This window comes from Rhincodon typus, chromosome 17 (genome assembly GCF_021869965.1).
Source record: "Rhincodon typus isolate 14 chromosome 17, sRhiTyp1.1, whole genome shotgun sequence".
NCBI classification, from domain to species: domain Eukaryota; kingdom Metazoa; phylum Chordata; class Chondrichthyes; order Orectolobiformes; family Rhincodontidae; genus Rhincodon; species Rhincodon typus.
The window spans coordinates 39,823,802-39,838,253 of NC_063348.1; the positions used below are offsets into that span (position 1 = coordinate 39,823,802).

At 40.8% G+C, this 14,452-nt stretch overlaps 1 protein-coding gene across 1 annotated transcript in view; it reads right to left on the minus strand.

Moving 5' to 3' along the window:
• Positions 1 to 14,452, minus strand: part of LOC109927834 (doublecortin domain-containing protein 1-like) — a 395,969-nt gene that overhangs the window by 25,096 nt on the left and 356,421 nt on the right. The window contains exons 32-35 of the mRNA XM_048607351.1: positions 10,095 to 10,196; positions 9,549 to 9,685; positions 7,515 to 7,691; positions 607 to 757 (exon numbers count right to left, since the gene is read on the minus strand). Coding sequence (XP_048463308.1) covers positions 607 to 757; positions 7,515 to 7,691; positions 9,549 to 9,685; positions 10,095 to 10,196 — 567 coding nt within the window. The remainder of the gene's footprint in view (positions 1 to 606; positions 758 to 7,514; positions 7,692 to 9,548; positions 9,686 to 10,094; positions 10,197 to 14,452) is intronic.

Genomic DNA, 14,452 nt, shown 5'->3' on the forward strand with positions numbered 1-14,452 from the left:
TGTGATAATGACCAGCTAATCTGTTTTTACCAATGTTGATTAATAAATCTTATACTGCACACCAGGTATAAACTCCTAGCTTGTCTTTGAAAGAGGGACATGGGATCTTTTATGCAAATCTAAGAAGGCAGGTGAAGGATCTGTTCAATGTGTCATCTGAAAGATGGCATCTCCACAAAAGCAGCATTAGGAGTGTACTGCATTTAGGAGTGTGCCCACACATAACCACAAAGTGTGATAATCACATGTATTAGGAATATGCGACTGTCCCTTCATCTAGAGCTGGTATTAAATTTACCACCCAATCTGGGGTTGACAATCAATTGTAGAAACAGTATCAATTTTCATCTCTATTGGTTTTGCATTTTATGAATGTTAATTGATCAAAATGAAAGTGTGTTATATAAGAAAATTAATTACACCCTTCAAGTTTGAATGTGTGCACATAGGCTGTCAATTAATGTTCAAGACAACATAAAACAGGCTTCATATTTCCCCTGCCCAGGCTGATAAAGCCCATTAATTCGAGGGACATTCTGTATGTCAGCACTTATTCTTTATCTGCTTTCTGGAATTCACTCAAGATGTCAAAAAGACAGTACCAACCTGTACTAGTCATGAAAGGCTCACCCAGGGAGACGCACACCAACATGTCTCGCTCTATTCTTTCCCACGAGGTGATCCTCTCTCCGTCAGGACTGAAAAGGGTCTTTGCTGTGCATCGCAGCTTAAGCCGAGCTGTGCAGTCTTCAAGCAGCTAAAACAGGGAAACATGATCTTTTTTTGTGATATGCAACCCAGTTAATATCAGAGATTTAGAATTCCCTACCATTATTACACTATTACATTTACACCTCTCTGAGATTGTTTTTATCTCACCCTTACTGTTTAGGGGAAGATAGTACACCCCGAGCATAGTGATTGTCCACCTCTTGTTTTTGGTCCTGCCCATATGGTTTCATTTGAACAACCATCCCTCCTTCCTGCAGTAATTGACTCCTTGATCAATATTACGACACCAACTTTTCCAACTGCCCTCCTCCCTCCCTCAAACATATCATCGTGAAAGTAATGATATCCCAAGATGGAAATGTCAAATACTAGGGGGAATAGGTTTAAGGCGAGATGGGGTAAGTTTAACGGAGATGTACAAGGAAAGTATTGTTGCACAGAAGTTAGTAGGTGCCAGGAATGCACTGTCAGGGGAGGTGGTCGAAGATGATACGATAGCAAAGTTTAAAAGGCATTTAGACAGATGTATGAACAGGCAGAGAATAAAGGGATACAGACCATGTGCAGGCAGATGGAATTAGTTTAGAATAGCATCTTGGTTGGCGCAGACATGGTGGGCCGAAGGGCCTGTTCCTGCGCTGTACTGTTCCATGTTCTATGTTTTATGAAGAAACAAATAATGCTGACTGCACAAAAATCAGACTGAAGCTTCTTCTTCTTTATGTTCCACTTACATACGGAAGGCTTGTCAATGCCCAACTGTGAATTGTGGTACTTAAATGAGCATTTAATACTCCCTCAATAGCCCCCATCTGACCACCACAGGCAGTCAGCCAATGACAGATGGAGAACTCCCCCCACCTCATTCAGGAAGCTCGAGAAACACGCCCTGTCAGGGCTTTAGGGGATGGTGGTGATGAGGAAGGGGCTGGGTGTTATCCCTTGCTAAGGGCACTCAGTCTGAGCTTTCCGGCATTGGGAAGGCAGGGGTCCATCGAGTGTCACCCTCTGGCCTTGTAACTGATCCTTTCCAATTCTCCTGCACACCCAACCCACAGTCTCACTCCAGTCTGTGTGGCTGTATTATTGACAGTTGAATGGTGGGGACTCATCTGAAGGCAAATCATGAGCTACTGGCAGTCAGTGGGGATTGAGAAGATATGGAGCTGTGTTGAATGCCATTGCTTCAAGATTGGTATGGTGTGGGGGATGGGGAGGAATCATCCTGTGCTGGGGCTAGGGGAGATATGGGTATAGCTGCACAAGAGGGTGGCAGCTGGCTATCTGAGAGGCCAGGGAAACTTTAATGATTTCTTGGTCCCCACACAAATTAGTGCATCTTTCACTGATAGAAGGGAAGCTTGAAGTTGTTAAAGTAGTTAAACACTGCTGACCAAGATGCTCAGCACTCAGCTCCTGGAGTTAACAACGACTCCGTCCTGTGCAGCATAAAAGTCACATTGAGTGTCCTACAAGAGGTGGGATCCAGGTAGAAATTCATCAGTGAAATTCCCACCAATTTCAAGCAGAAGAGTTATCCATCCATTTCAACGCTCACTCAAAAATCGAATCAGGTGAATCTTGGGTGATAGGTTTCCTATTGCCTCCTTACTGTTTATCCACTTACTCCTCTGCTTCTCAGTGTAAACTTTGCTGTAAGTATCTTAACTTACATCAAGGATTATTTACCTGTTACCCCATACATTGGCTCTAAACCAGCAATGTCTGAATTTTAAAGTTTTCATCCTGGTTTTCAAATCCTTCCATTTGATCATCCCTTCTTATCTCTGTAAACCTCTCTAGCCCAGTAACTCATCACATATCTGCACTCATCTCATCCTGGCCTCTTGAGCAACCCCAATTTTAATTGCTTCACCATTGATGGCCACCTCCAGACGCCTATGCACTAAGCTCTGGAAATCCCTCTCTATAACTCTCTTGTCTCTCTCTCTCTGTTCTGCTTTCTTCCTTTGAAAATTTCATAAAACCTCCTCTTTGAACAAGTCTTTGGCTATCTGACCTAATATCACCTTATGTGATTTGGCTTCATACTTTGTTTTCTAATGGTCCTGCAAAGTGCCTCAGGATATTTTATTACAATAAAGATATTATAAAACTTGGTGTTGTTGAACGAGATGAGAATTTCTCATCATCACTCGTTTAGATGCTACCTACAAGTAAACAGAGCTTAGTTCTGGAAGTTGTTAAAGAAGGATAAAATATAGATTGTGTTAATGAATTGAGGCAAATTCTACTGTTTGTTTGCTGTAGTTTGAAAAGGCCTAATTAGACTGTTGATTTGTCCTTGCTCTTTGTTTCATATGTGTCCCTATTGGGAACTATTTGAACTCAACATTAAACTCAACAAGAAAAAGAATCTATGACAGAAATGGGGTTACAGCAAGACAGTTAACGAGATCAGTCAGCAGATTTATTGGTTGTACAGACACAAAGAAGAACGCCAAGAAACTAAGTGAACATGCTTTATTCACACCCAATTATTCAACAACTCATCCAAAGATTGTGTCTTGCTACATGTTACTTGCTGCTTGTATCTTAGCTTGCACCAATCCCATTCACACATCACCATGTGCTGACTGATTTACATTGCCTGTCACAAAACCCTAATTTAAAATTCTCATCTCAGAGTTTTGAATAAGAGTATACTCAAAACATTTAATCTGTTCCCATCTTTACAGATGCTTCTAGAGCTGCTGACTTTCTCCAGTACTTGATATTTGTACTTCAGATCTCCAGCATCCAAAATATTTTGCTTTTGTTAAATTTCTCACCCTTGTGTTCAAATCCCCTCCATGACCTCAGTTCTTCCAACACCTGCAATCTCTGGACCCTCTGAGGGGTCTATATTCCTCCAAATTTGGCCTCTTGTGAAAGCCTGGTATCCTTCACATACCATTGGTGGCTGTGGCTTCTCTTCATCTCAGCCCCAAGCTCTGAAATCCTAACCTTGAACTTATTCAACTCTCCACACTTTCCTCCTACTTTAAAACTTCTTTAAAGTTGCCCAAATCTTTGGTCATTTGGTCTAATATTTTAGTGGTTTGGTGTTAAATTTTGTTTGTTATATTCTTATGAAGCAGTTTAGAGCATTTTACTGTGCCAAATGTGCCACATAAATGAAAGCTGTTGTTACTCTAGATTGGAGTGTTCCTATGCACCTCATGAGCCAGGGGAATTTTTCTTTTTCTTCTTGCGTTCTTCCCTGTCTGCAAGCAGGTCCAATCCTCAGCACAACAACCTCCACCATGATAGAGAAAGGAGGTATGTCCCAAACCCACCATAGCCAGAATAGGGATCAAACCCCGTGCTGTTTGGTACCAATGCAGCAAGGTTTCAGCCAACTGTGTCAACCAACTCACTGAGTTGCTGTGGGGAACACACAATTTTAAATGCATGTTGTACCATGGAGATATAGATAGTGAGGGTAGACGTTCGCAATGTTTTCTTTCCACCATGGCTGACCAGCTATCTCACCCGCCCTTACTGCTTGCCATTGGTGAATGTTGGAAAGATTTACAAGTTGTTTTAACTGTTTACAGGTTGAAACACAACCTGTTTCATAATGAAGGCTCCCTCCTCGGCCAACATATTCGGGAGGGGGACTTGAACCCTGGTTCAGAGGCAGGGATATGGTCACAGCTCCACAACATCTCTCCAGTACTAATACGGCCCCAAATAAAAGGTTTAATCTACAGCAGCACCAGGTGAAATTCCTTTGCCTTCATACAGGATGCCTCATTTTGTCTTCAGAACTTTTTCTGAATGTGGACAAGCGATATACAAGATCTTAAAGGGAATAGATGTTGCATGATTTATTTGAGGCCTCTTTAAACCTGTGGCAGAAGATCCAGGCCACTGTAGATGGGCAATAAAGCTCTACAACAACAACAATTTACTCTTACATGAGTGTTTTGAGCAAATTAAAATATTCCAAGGGACTTCACAGGAATGCATTCAAACAATTTTTGACTCTGAGCCACATAATGAAACATTAGATTTTAAGGAGCATCTTAGGAAAGAATAAACAGACTCAAAGACAGAGATTAAAGGAAGAAATTGCAGAGCTTAAGGTAAAGGCCTATGTCTGGAGCTAGAATAACAAATGTAATGGCAAGTGAAAGTAAAGCGAACAATTGGTGTCAGTTTGGAATAAGGGATTTCAAGATTGAAAGAACAGGTGTAGAGATATATGTTCCTGGACTGGGTTTCCATGAATGTCCATGCATCATACAGCTAGGTTGACTTAAAATACTTCGATGTGTAAAGTCTTTGAAAAATAACTTCACACCAAATATCTCACATGTAAGGTGCAGCTTCAGTGTGGGTCCTGTTAGATATATGGGTCTGTATGGTTTTATTTTGTAAAGAAAGCCAATCTGTCTTTAAAATTGACAAATAATCTTACAAATTGCCTTCTAGATGTCATGTGACTACTTTTGTGGATTCAGCTGGTATTGGGAATAGACTGTACTTACTTCAGGAAGAAATTACAAGGGACCTTTTGAAATTTTATAAACAATTCCTAAAGTAAGCAGGACCTCATTATAAATGGCTACCCTGAAGACTTGAATAGCATTTCCTCGCTTGTGAAAACTTGACAATGAGAGCTGTCCAAGCTAATTGCTGGGACAGTTAATGAAGTTAATGCTCTCATCTAAAAGACCATGTATGGGTGCAGGCCCTAGCCTAGGCTAATCCAATCTTTAATTTAGGATCATGATTCATCAGAGTTGAGTTAGTAGCTATTTTAAGTTTTGGTCTGTATAAGACAGGGTGCGAGCAACCATTTTGTGTAGAATCCCCCAGGAAGAAATCTTTGAGGGTCATCATCAGAGAGAAGGTTCCCAGTTAGAGAGAGTGCAAGGAGGAAGGTTTTTAGAGGTCAACTGTATTGTGATGAAATAGTTCAAACAATCTTCAAGTAACATAACTGTAGAAGTAGCGAGGATCAAGAAATACCCCTGTGCTCACCAGTTAACTTGTGTTGGTTCCAGATCAAGCACTGTAATGACTTAAAACTTTTTAACCTTGTTTTAAAGTCTCTCCATCACCTCATCCTTTCCCTGTCTCTGTAATCTGTGCCATTTGTCAAGGTATCTGTTCCCATCTAATTCAGGCATTTTGTGTATCCCAGATTTTAATTGCTCCACCATTGGTGGCTATGTCTTTGGCTGTTTTATGTTCTGGAAATTATTTCCTAAAATTCTCCAGCTCTTCACTTTGTTTTTCCTCCTTTAAGACACCCTTCAAAACCCATTTCTTTGACTAAGTCTTTTGTCACCTGACCTACTGTCCCCTTAAGGGGTTTGATATCGTATTCTGTTACAAAAAGTTTCTTTGAAGTTTCTTGGGACATTTTTCATTAAAGCATTACAATTCTCTCACAATTTCTAAGTCCATCTGTACAGGCAAACACCCAGCTATTCAAGTACAGAAGACCTTGCAATGGCTGAATTTGATTACATATTTCAACCCATTCACTTCAGAAAGCAAGTAGCCAGGCCTGCAACAATCTTAGGGACTGATCCTTATAATTATATATTTTATCCTAACCTACTTTTAATCTTTAAATGTATCTTTAGCTAAGAACTACTTTTATTTGTGTGAATACAGCAGTAACTTTGCAATGAACTAATCTTTAACTTGTCTAAAGTTTTGCTGTTTATTTTTGTTTTAAATTGAAACTAAAGTGAAAAACTAAAACGTGCTATAAATGGGCCATGCAAATTTGCTGTTTACAGATTACTCAAGAGTGCCTTGTATGATCATGACATTATTCATGTAACACTACAAAGGAGTTATAAAGTTGTCTAATGTTTTTGCCATGGGCAACTTGCAACATTTTGTAGCATACTAGCTAATAATTGGTATAGCTGAGTAACCTTTTATTTCTGATCCTTTAAGGATGCTGACTTTTGCCACATTTGTTTGCAGTTCTGGTGGGCATTTTCTTATAAGCAGTTGCATCTTCAGAAATGCAGCCCTATGTATAATATCCCACTAATATTGCAAACAGGACTTGTGCATTAAGACATGGGCAGCAAATCTTTGGACGACCTCAAGTTTACAAAGGGTAGAATGCAGGAGACCAGCCAGGAATGGTTTAGAATCGTCCAGTCAACAAATACCACAGTTGTGAACAAAGGCATATATATTGCCATGTTAATTAAAGTCCACAGGCAATATGTACCAATTGTTTAAATAAGCTGATCTAAAAAGTTACATCTGACATGTGCTTTGATCCAACCAGCACCATGGCCTGCAAATTTTCACTATAGTGTCTTGTAATAGGGACCGATGTTACTTATGATGGCATTTGGAAGGGACAGTGAGTTTACTTTTGTGCTGGAGTTTGTATTGCTTGGTTAGTAACAGCAATAGTTGGGGTGGCACGGTGGCACAGTAGTTAGCACTGCTACCTCACAGTGCCAGTAACCCAGATTCAATCCACCTCAGGTGACTGTCTGTGTGGAGTTTGCACATTCTCCTAGTCTCTGCGTGGGTTTCCTCCGGGTGCTCCGGTTTCCCCCCACAGTCCAAAGATGTACAGGTTAGGTGGATTGGCCATGCTAAATTGTCCATAGTGTTCAGGGATGTGTAGATTAGGTGGGTTACAGGGTGATGGGTCTGGGTGGGAAGCTCTGACGTTTGGTGGGGCCAAAGGGCCTATTTCCACACTCTAGGGATTCTATGATCTATGAATAGTTGAGTAGGCACATTCATGAATGGGAATTAAGAAGGTTCTTTCACTAACTGCTTACCTCTTGAATAGTTTTGCCCCAGGCATAGGTGCCTTGGTCTGGGAAATCACCATTCAGGTATGCCAGAACCCTCTTGACATTTGGTTGACTATAGAGAGGCCTTTGACTGGAGACCGACTTGCTGTGAACCAAGGGGCATTCTCTTTTTAGCTCAGCTTGGACTTCTGATAGATGCATCTAAGTAATACAGATATTGATTGGTTAATGGGAGAGTCACCACCACTTGAAGTGTGCATGCGTGCAATGGATGAGAATGAAGCAGGCAACATCTCATCACAATATCCAAAACAAGAACCTTTGGTACCAATGGGTCAGATTCTCCTCCGCACTGTGGCACCCTGATAAAAGAAAGACAAACAGTGTATAATATCTAGCTGAGCTCAGTACGTACCATATCCTGTAGATGGTTCTTCATTTAAAATAACAGGGTCATTAGTTACATTAAAATTGTGAACAGATTGCTACTCAAACAGTTTAGGTCAGAGATGAGGTGAATTTTTCTTCTCTCGGAAGAATAATTGCAACTTTGGAACTCTCTGCCTCCGAGGTCAGTAGAAACAGAGCCACTGAATATTTTTAGGCAGAAGTAGATTCTCTTTCAGCAAAGAAATCAAAGGCTATGGCACAATAGATGGAAATATGGAATTTGGGACCCAATCAGATCAGCCATGACTTTAACTGAATGGCGGAGCAGGCTTAATGACTGGTCTAAATGGCCGACTTCTGCTCGTTATCTGTATGTGCGTATTTTATATAGTCAGAAGTTGCACAACATCATGTTACAGTCCAACAGATTTATTTGAAATCACGAGCTTTCGGTGCGCTGCTCCTTCATCAGTTGAAGTGACTTCATCTGACAAAGGAGCAGCGCTTCTAAAGCTTGTGATTTCAGATCAACCCATTGGACTATACCCTGGTGTTGTGTGGCTTCTGACTTTGTCCGCCCCAGTCCAAACACTGGCATCTTCACATCACGTATTTTGTATGTTTAATTGTTATATGGTCACTAGTAGTTCCTCGACTTACTTCTATACTTAACACTCTGCTACACAAATACCAGAGACAAGTAATTTGCCTTGGGCTTGGCTCCGATGAGATCAAGAGTTATCCTCCAGTGGGAAATTTAATAATTCACTACCTACATTCCAGTGTTGGCATCAAGCACTTAAGATCAAGGAGAATGGAGCTGAGATTTAAAATTGCCTCACCACTGCCTCAACACCACTGTTCAATTCCATACTTGGAAAGCAGTTAATACTGCAAAAATGTGACACTTTCCATTTCCATTTCCCCTTCCCTTAATAGCCTTCCTGTTTGAAACTGCCAATTCACTCAGAGTGGTACTAAATTATCTGCACTTTCTTGCTCCTCAGACACAATTAACTTAGAATCTTCACAGACATTTCAGGGAGAGAAGGCTATCATTCCATTAGTATATGGATTACATTTGAAACCTTACTCTTGAAAATTAATGGACAATTCCAACTGCTCAGTCACCCGTCATCAAAAATAAGTAAAGTTGCCCATCATACTGACAGTGAGAAGGTTTTGGCTGAATTTAATTGCTCTTTTGTAATCATCATAACTTTTTGTGTATTTCAGAAGGTTTTATCACCTCTCATTGTGCACTTAACACTATGGTGAAGAGAAAGAAGGTTTGGCTTTGTATAACTGGTTTGAAAAATTCCTGAGAAATAATTCCAAATGGCACACACAATTTGGAGTGCCATTAATGTAATGCAGCCAAATGCATGATAAAATTCCACAAACACCTCGAGTCCACTGTCCATCAAATTCATTGAATCAAAATTAAAATAAAACAAAAATTAAAGGTCCACTTTAATAACTTATGTCAAGAATAACACACTTCTGATAACAAAACATTCCTTTGGAGTGTCAGTCTAGGCTGTATGTTTAGGTCGTGGAACATGCTTGAACCTACAATGCCGTGATTCAGAGGTGAGAGCACTACCAACTGAGTCAAACTCTGCTTTTAGCAAAACCCTTCATTTGAACATGGACAGAAGCAATTACCTCCATGCTTTGTACATCTTCCAGGAGTTTCACCTCCTCTGGTGAAGGTTCCGTCCACCCTCCTGCTATGGCTACTGGTTGAATTGAACTCTTCGTGGGCACCATGCTAGCTGGTCTCATGGATCCCATTCGCCTCCCTGTGAAAATTATACAATTAAGGTGGAACTTCACTATCTGATTCTTTCTCAGGTAATGTAATTGTGAGGTAATCATTCCAGGTTCAAATGAAAAAAAAAAGCTGGAGTGGGAAAGTGTCAGGAAACTGGATCAAGTTAGCCTGTTTTGTTTTCAATGAGGCATAATTGGCCCACTATCTGCAAAGGGCCTAAAACTTATTTTAGGTGCAAACTGTAGATACCGTCATGAATAATAAAGTTCAACTAATGAGAACTTCACAATGGTGCCTACACATCCATTTCACATCTGAAAAGTGAAGGTTCTGTCATCAAATTGCCAGCCCTGGCAAAATATCAATGAAAAAAATGCAGGTGGCGAATTATCCAATGACTGAATCTCAGTGTGCAAATATTTTCCCTGTTTCATTACCTTGAATGTGACGCATTTTATGCTTCATTTTATCAAGATCAAATAGAACTTTCTGCTTTTGCAGCCACTGTTTCCGTTGCAGTCTCAGTCTTTTGTTTGATTCTGAAATTGAAAGACAGCTATGGTTACTGTTCTACAGATTACAGCTTTCCAGGTTATAACGGCCGAGGCATTTATAAATTTCTCATACACTGGAGGTGTCTTAGATTAATTCTTACTCGGCAGAGAAACTGCTGATTTGGACAAGGTTTTGATGTAAGCTGATCTCCCGAGGACCTGGCTGAAATAATAGAGAAGTTGATGTGAATTCCACTCTTCTGCCCTGAGGGGTATATTTCTCAGATTGTTAGTGTTGGCGCAAAATGGACAAAGTGCAAAATTATGTGTCTACTTTTATTGTGGAAGTCGGGGAAAGTTCAGTGTGAATGTAATAGAATGTGAGAGTAAATATAAGTGAATAAAGTACATGCCTGTGAGAGAGATTTAAAGTGAATGCTTGAAAGAATGATAGTGTATGTGAGAATGAGTGTGTGTGTGGATGTGACAGATCTATGACTGAGTGTGTGACTATGATGCATATATAAGCATGCGATTGTGTGTTGTAGATTGTGAATTGACGTGTGTGAGATAATGTGATAGTGTGTGTTTGAGAGTTGAGTCATATAGAGGCAGAGCTCTTAATGGGGATCCACAGACTCCTAGTTCTCTGAACAGATATTTCAATATGAGTTCACTAGTGGCTCTATATCTCCAGCACACAGCTAATCTAAAGTAAATTTGCTGTCAATCCCCAAAGGTTGCAGAATCCACGGCACCAAATTTTACTTTCCATCCATGAGTCACTGCCGAAAAAGCACCAGACAATCACTTCAGTCCCTGGCTGCTGCACAAGTCATGAGGAAGTCAAAATCTGTGCTTAGTCCTGGAGGCTCATGGTCATGACCTTCACTGATGAATTGCAACAAGCATTCACATGATGGAAAATGACAAAACCTGTGGCCCTGATGATATTCCAACTGAAGTCTTCAAAGCAGGTGGTCCTTTGCTCACATTAAGACTCAATGCACTGACCCTGCAGATCTGGATGGAACAGGAATTCCCACTTAACTTCAGGAGTGTGATAATTGTGACTATTATCATGAAGGGAGTTAAATCATTCTGTGGAAACTATCAAAGTATTTCTGCTTTCCATTGCAGGGAAGATTCTGACACGCATTCTCCTGAGCAGCTTCCTTCCTGAAGCTGAGAGAATCTTGACACAGATACAATGTAGCAGAGGAGCCTTCCAGAGGAATTTCTGACATGATCCTGTTGTCAGGCAATTCACGAAAAATGTTGACATCGACAACAGAAACTCTATGTATTTATCAAGTTGATCAAAGCATTTGATGTTTAAGAAACCTTATCACAATCAGACAACTGTTTCACGATATTTTCATTCACTTTTGGGATGTGGGCAGCCCTGGCTGGCCAACATTTATTGCCTATCCCTAGTTGACCTTGAGAAAGTGGTAGTGAGTTGCCCTCTTAAACTGCTGCAGACAAATCTGCTGTAGGTAGACCCACAATGACGATTGGGAAAGATTTCCAAAATTTTGATGCAGTGACAGTGAAGGGATGACGATATATTTCCAAGTCAGGGTGGTGAGTGGCTTGGAGGGGAACTTACAGGTGGTGGTGTTCCCATGGATCCACTTGTCCTTCTAAATGGAAGTGGTTGGAAGGTGCTGTCTAAGGATCGTTGGTGCATTTCTGGAATGCATGTTGTACATGGTACACACTGCTACAGAATGCAGGTGCTGGAGGGATGTTCATGGATGTGGTGCCAATCAAGCAGAATGCTTTGTCCTGGATGCTTTCAGTCTTCTTGTGTATTGTTGCAGCTGTACTCATCTAGGCAAGTGGGAGAGGACTCCATCACACTCCTGACTTTTGACTTGGACATGGCGGACAGGCTATTGGGAGCCAGAAGCTTACTCCAACTGCCCTGAATGGGAGATCTTCAAACCGGGACAGCCTCAAAATCCTAGCGTCATATAAGGCGATGTGATAGACCTCATTACAAATTACAATCTACCTGTCAGGGTTTTTCACTTCAGAAAAGATCAATCACCCTCTGGTATGAGTATTAAGTACTACATAGATGGAAATCTTTAACCGTTAAAGTGTAACTGACTACCACAGTCATATATGGCCTACCGTATGCAAATGACTGCAACAATTTTTCCCACTCTACTCGTTACAAGGCACTGTTGACTTCTTCAATTCTACATACAAGAAACTCAATTGTCCCTAAGTATTACGAAAACCAAACATAGATACTAACCCGGACTTGGTTCATCAGATATTCTATCTCTTGTATGTTTCGAAGGAGAAACCCTATAATATGCTGAGCATCCCCCGCACCTTGGCAGGCACCTCTCTAAATAGGCCACCATTGACAAGGAGATCCAATATCAGATCAGCTGTGCCAGCTGTACAAACAATGGCAGTGAGTGTTTGACAACAATGAAGTGAACAAAATTCTGTGTGCACAGAGTAGTTATTGTCACTGTTCCTATCCAGCAGTGATGCCTGGACTGTGTATCAGCGATATACAAGAACACTAGAGAAATTTCACTAGTAATGCCTCCTCCAATCAATGGGGGGATGTCAAACAAGCTGAAATGTCCTCTACAAGCATGTGGGCAGAATTCTTGCAAAATCAATTACAGACAGACCAGATACTGTCCAGATGGCTGAAAAGTGTCTCTGCCACCAGGATCTGTCTTCCAATTAGAGCAACTGTCTTTCAACCTCATGTTGACTGTCTACCATTTACAGTCACAGTCTACCAACCACAGTGACAATGTACCAATACAGTGACACACTCTACCAATCAACATTGATGATATACCATCTTCACAATGACAGTTCACCAAGCTTATAGTGACATTCTATCAATCACATTGAGAATCTAACAGCTTCAAACTGATGGCCTACTAGCCTCACAATGATTGTCTAGCAATCTATTTGATAATTTACCAACCTTACAGTAACAGTCTATCAAGCACAGCAACAGTTTATCAATTAAGTGTAACTGAAGCAGGATGCATTTAAGGGTAATAATAAATGTTGACCCTTTTGAAGACAACACAACATCTTTAAAAGATTGATATTGAGTAACAGATTTTGCATTAAGTAAAGCAAGAACAATAAATAAATATATTTAATTGCATTACTACTTTATTGTTTGCATGTAAAAATACTTATGTTATATTGTGAAGTCAGTATAGTTTTGTAATTTGGGAAAAGGGACTAGGCAAAGGCAATATGACATCTGGATTACTGTGTCATCAACTGTCCCTGGATTTGTGACCTAATGCCACACTTTGTCTCCCAAGACTTTTCTTCAGTCATAGGAAATGCATGAATCAGACTAATGAGTGTCGGGTTGTGTCCTGTTCTGGGCAAGAGGGATACCTCTTGAGTTCCCAAAACATAATGTGTCTCACTTCTTGAAGATAGCTACAACGATCACATTCCTGAAGTTGTTGTTGGGGACAGGAGGAGGTTCTTGTGTTTCCCATTATCATAATGCTCAGCAGGTGTTCTGTTCCCACTCACACATGCTTGATTTTCTGCACTTATCTTTGGGAGTCAGCCTTGAACTGATGAAAAACCGCCTTCTTGAATTGAGACCTTAGGTTGTACTGAAGGTGGTGTAAGTGGTTCATTTTCATTCCGGGAGATCAGATATTTGAGCATCATTTTCATTGAACTGGTCCTGGTGACAATAATGATTGAAGTCTGGGCACAGGAGTCAAATACAGTTGATTTTATTTGATGCCTCTGTTGGGGATATGTGAAGGTTTTCCACTTTGGTTGTCCTAAGTGATAGTACAGCAGAAGGAAAACTTTGCATCTCACCCACAGCAATAAGGAGACAAGTCTTCAGCAGCAAAGTGGTTCCAGTCATCATGGTTGGACACATCACCAAAATTTGAACACGAACCTGTCAAGATCAGAGGGACAATGGCTACAGCTCAAGGTCCCCACCTTAAATAACAGCATCTGCAGGCTTCTAACAGGATCCATTTACTACCTCTCATGGCGAAGGAAGATTGCCAGTAGGCTGCGGACCTGGGAGTCTCTAGTCAAGAATCTGCACACAGACGACCTGAAGCCTGTGCTGGACAGCAGCATCTGTGACTGAGTGTTACTTTCTAAGATATCCTTTGCTCACCCCAAAGGGGGACAGGCTAGAAAAGTTGCCCCACAATAGTCTGACACATGTTCTACTAGCTGGGGACCCCAGTGGGATCACTATCTATGTGGTCAAAGAAAGAGAACTCTAAATTTCACAACTCGGAATGTTG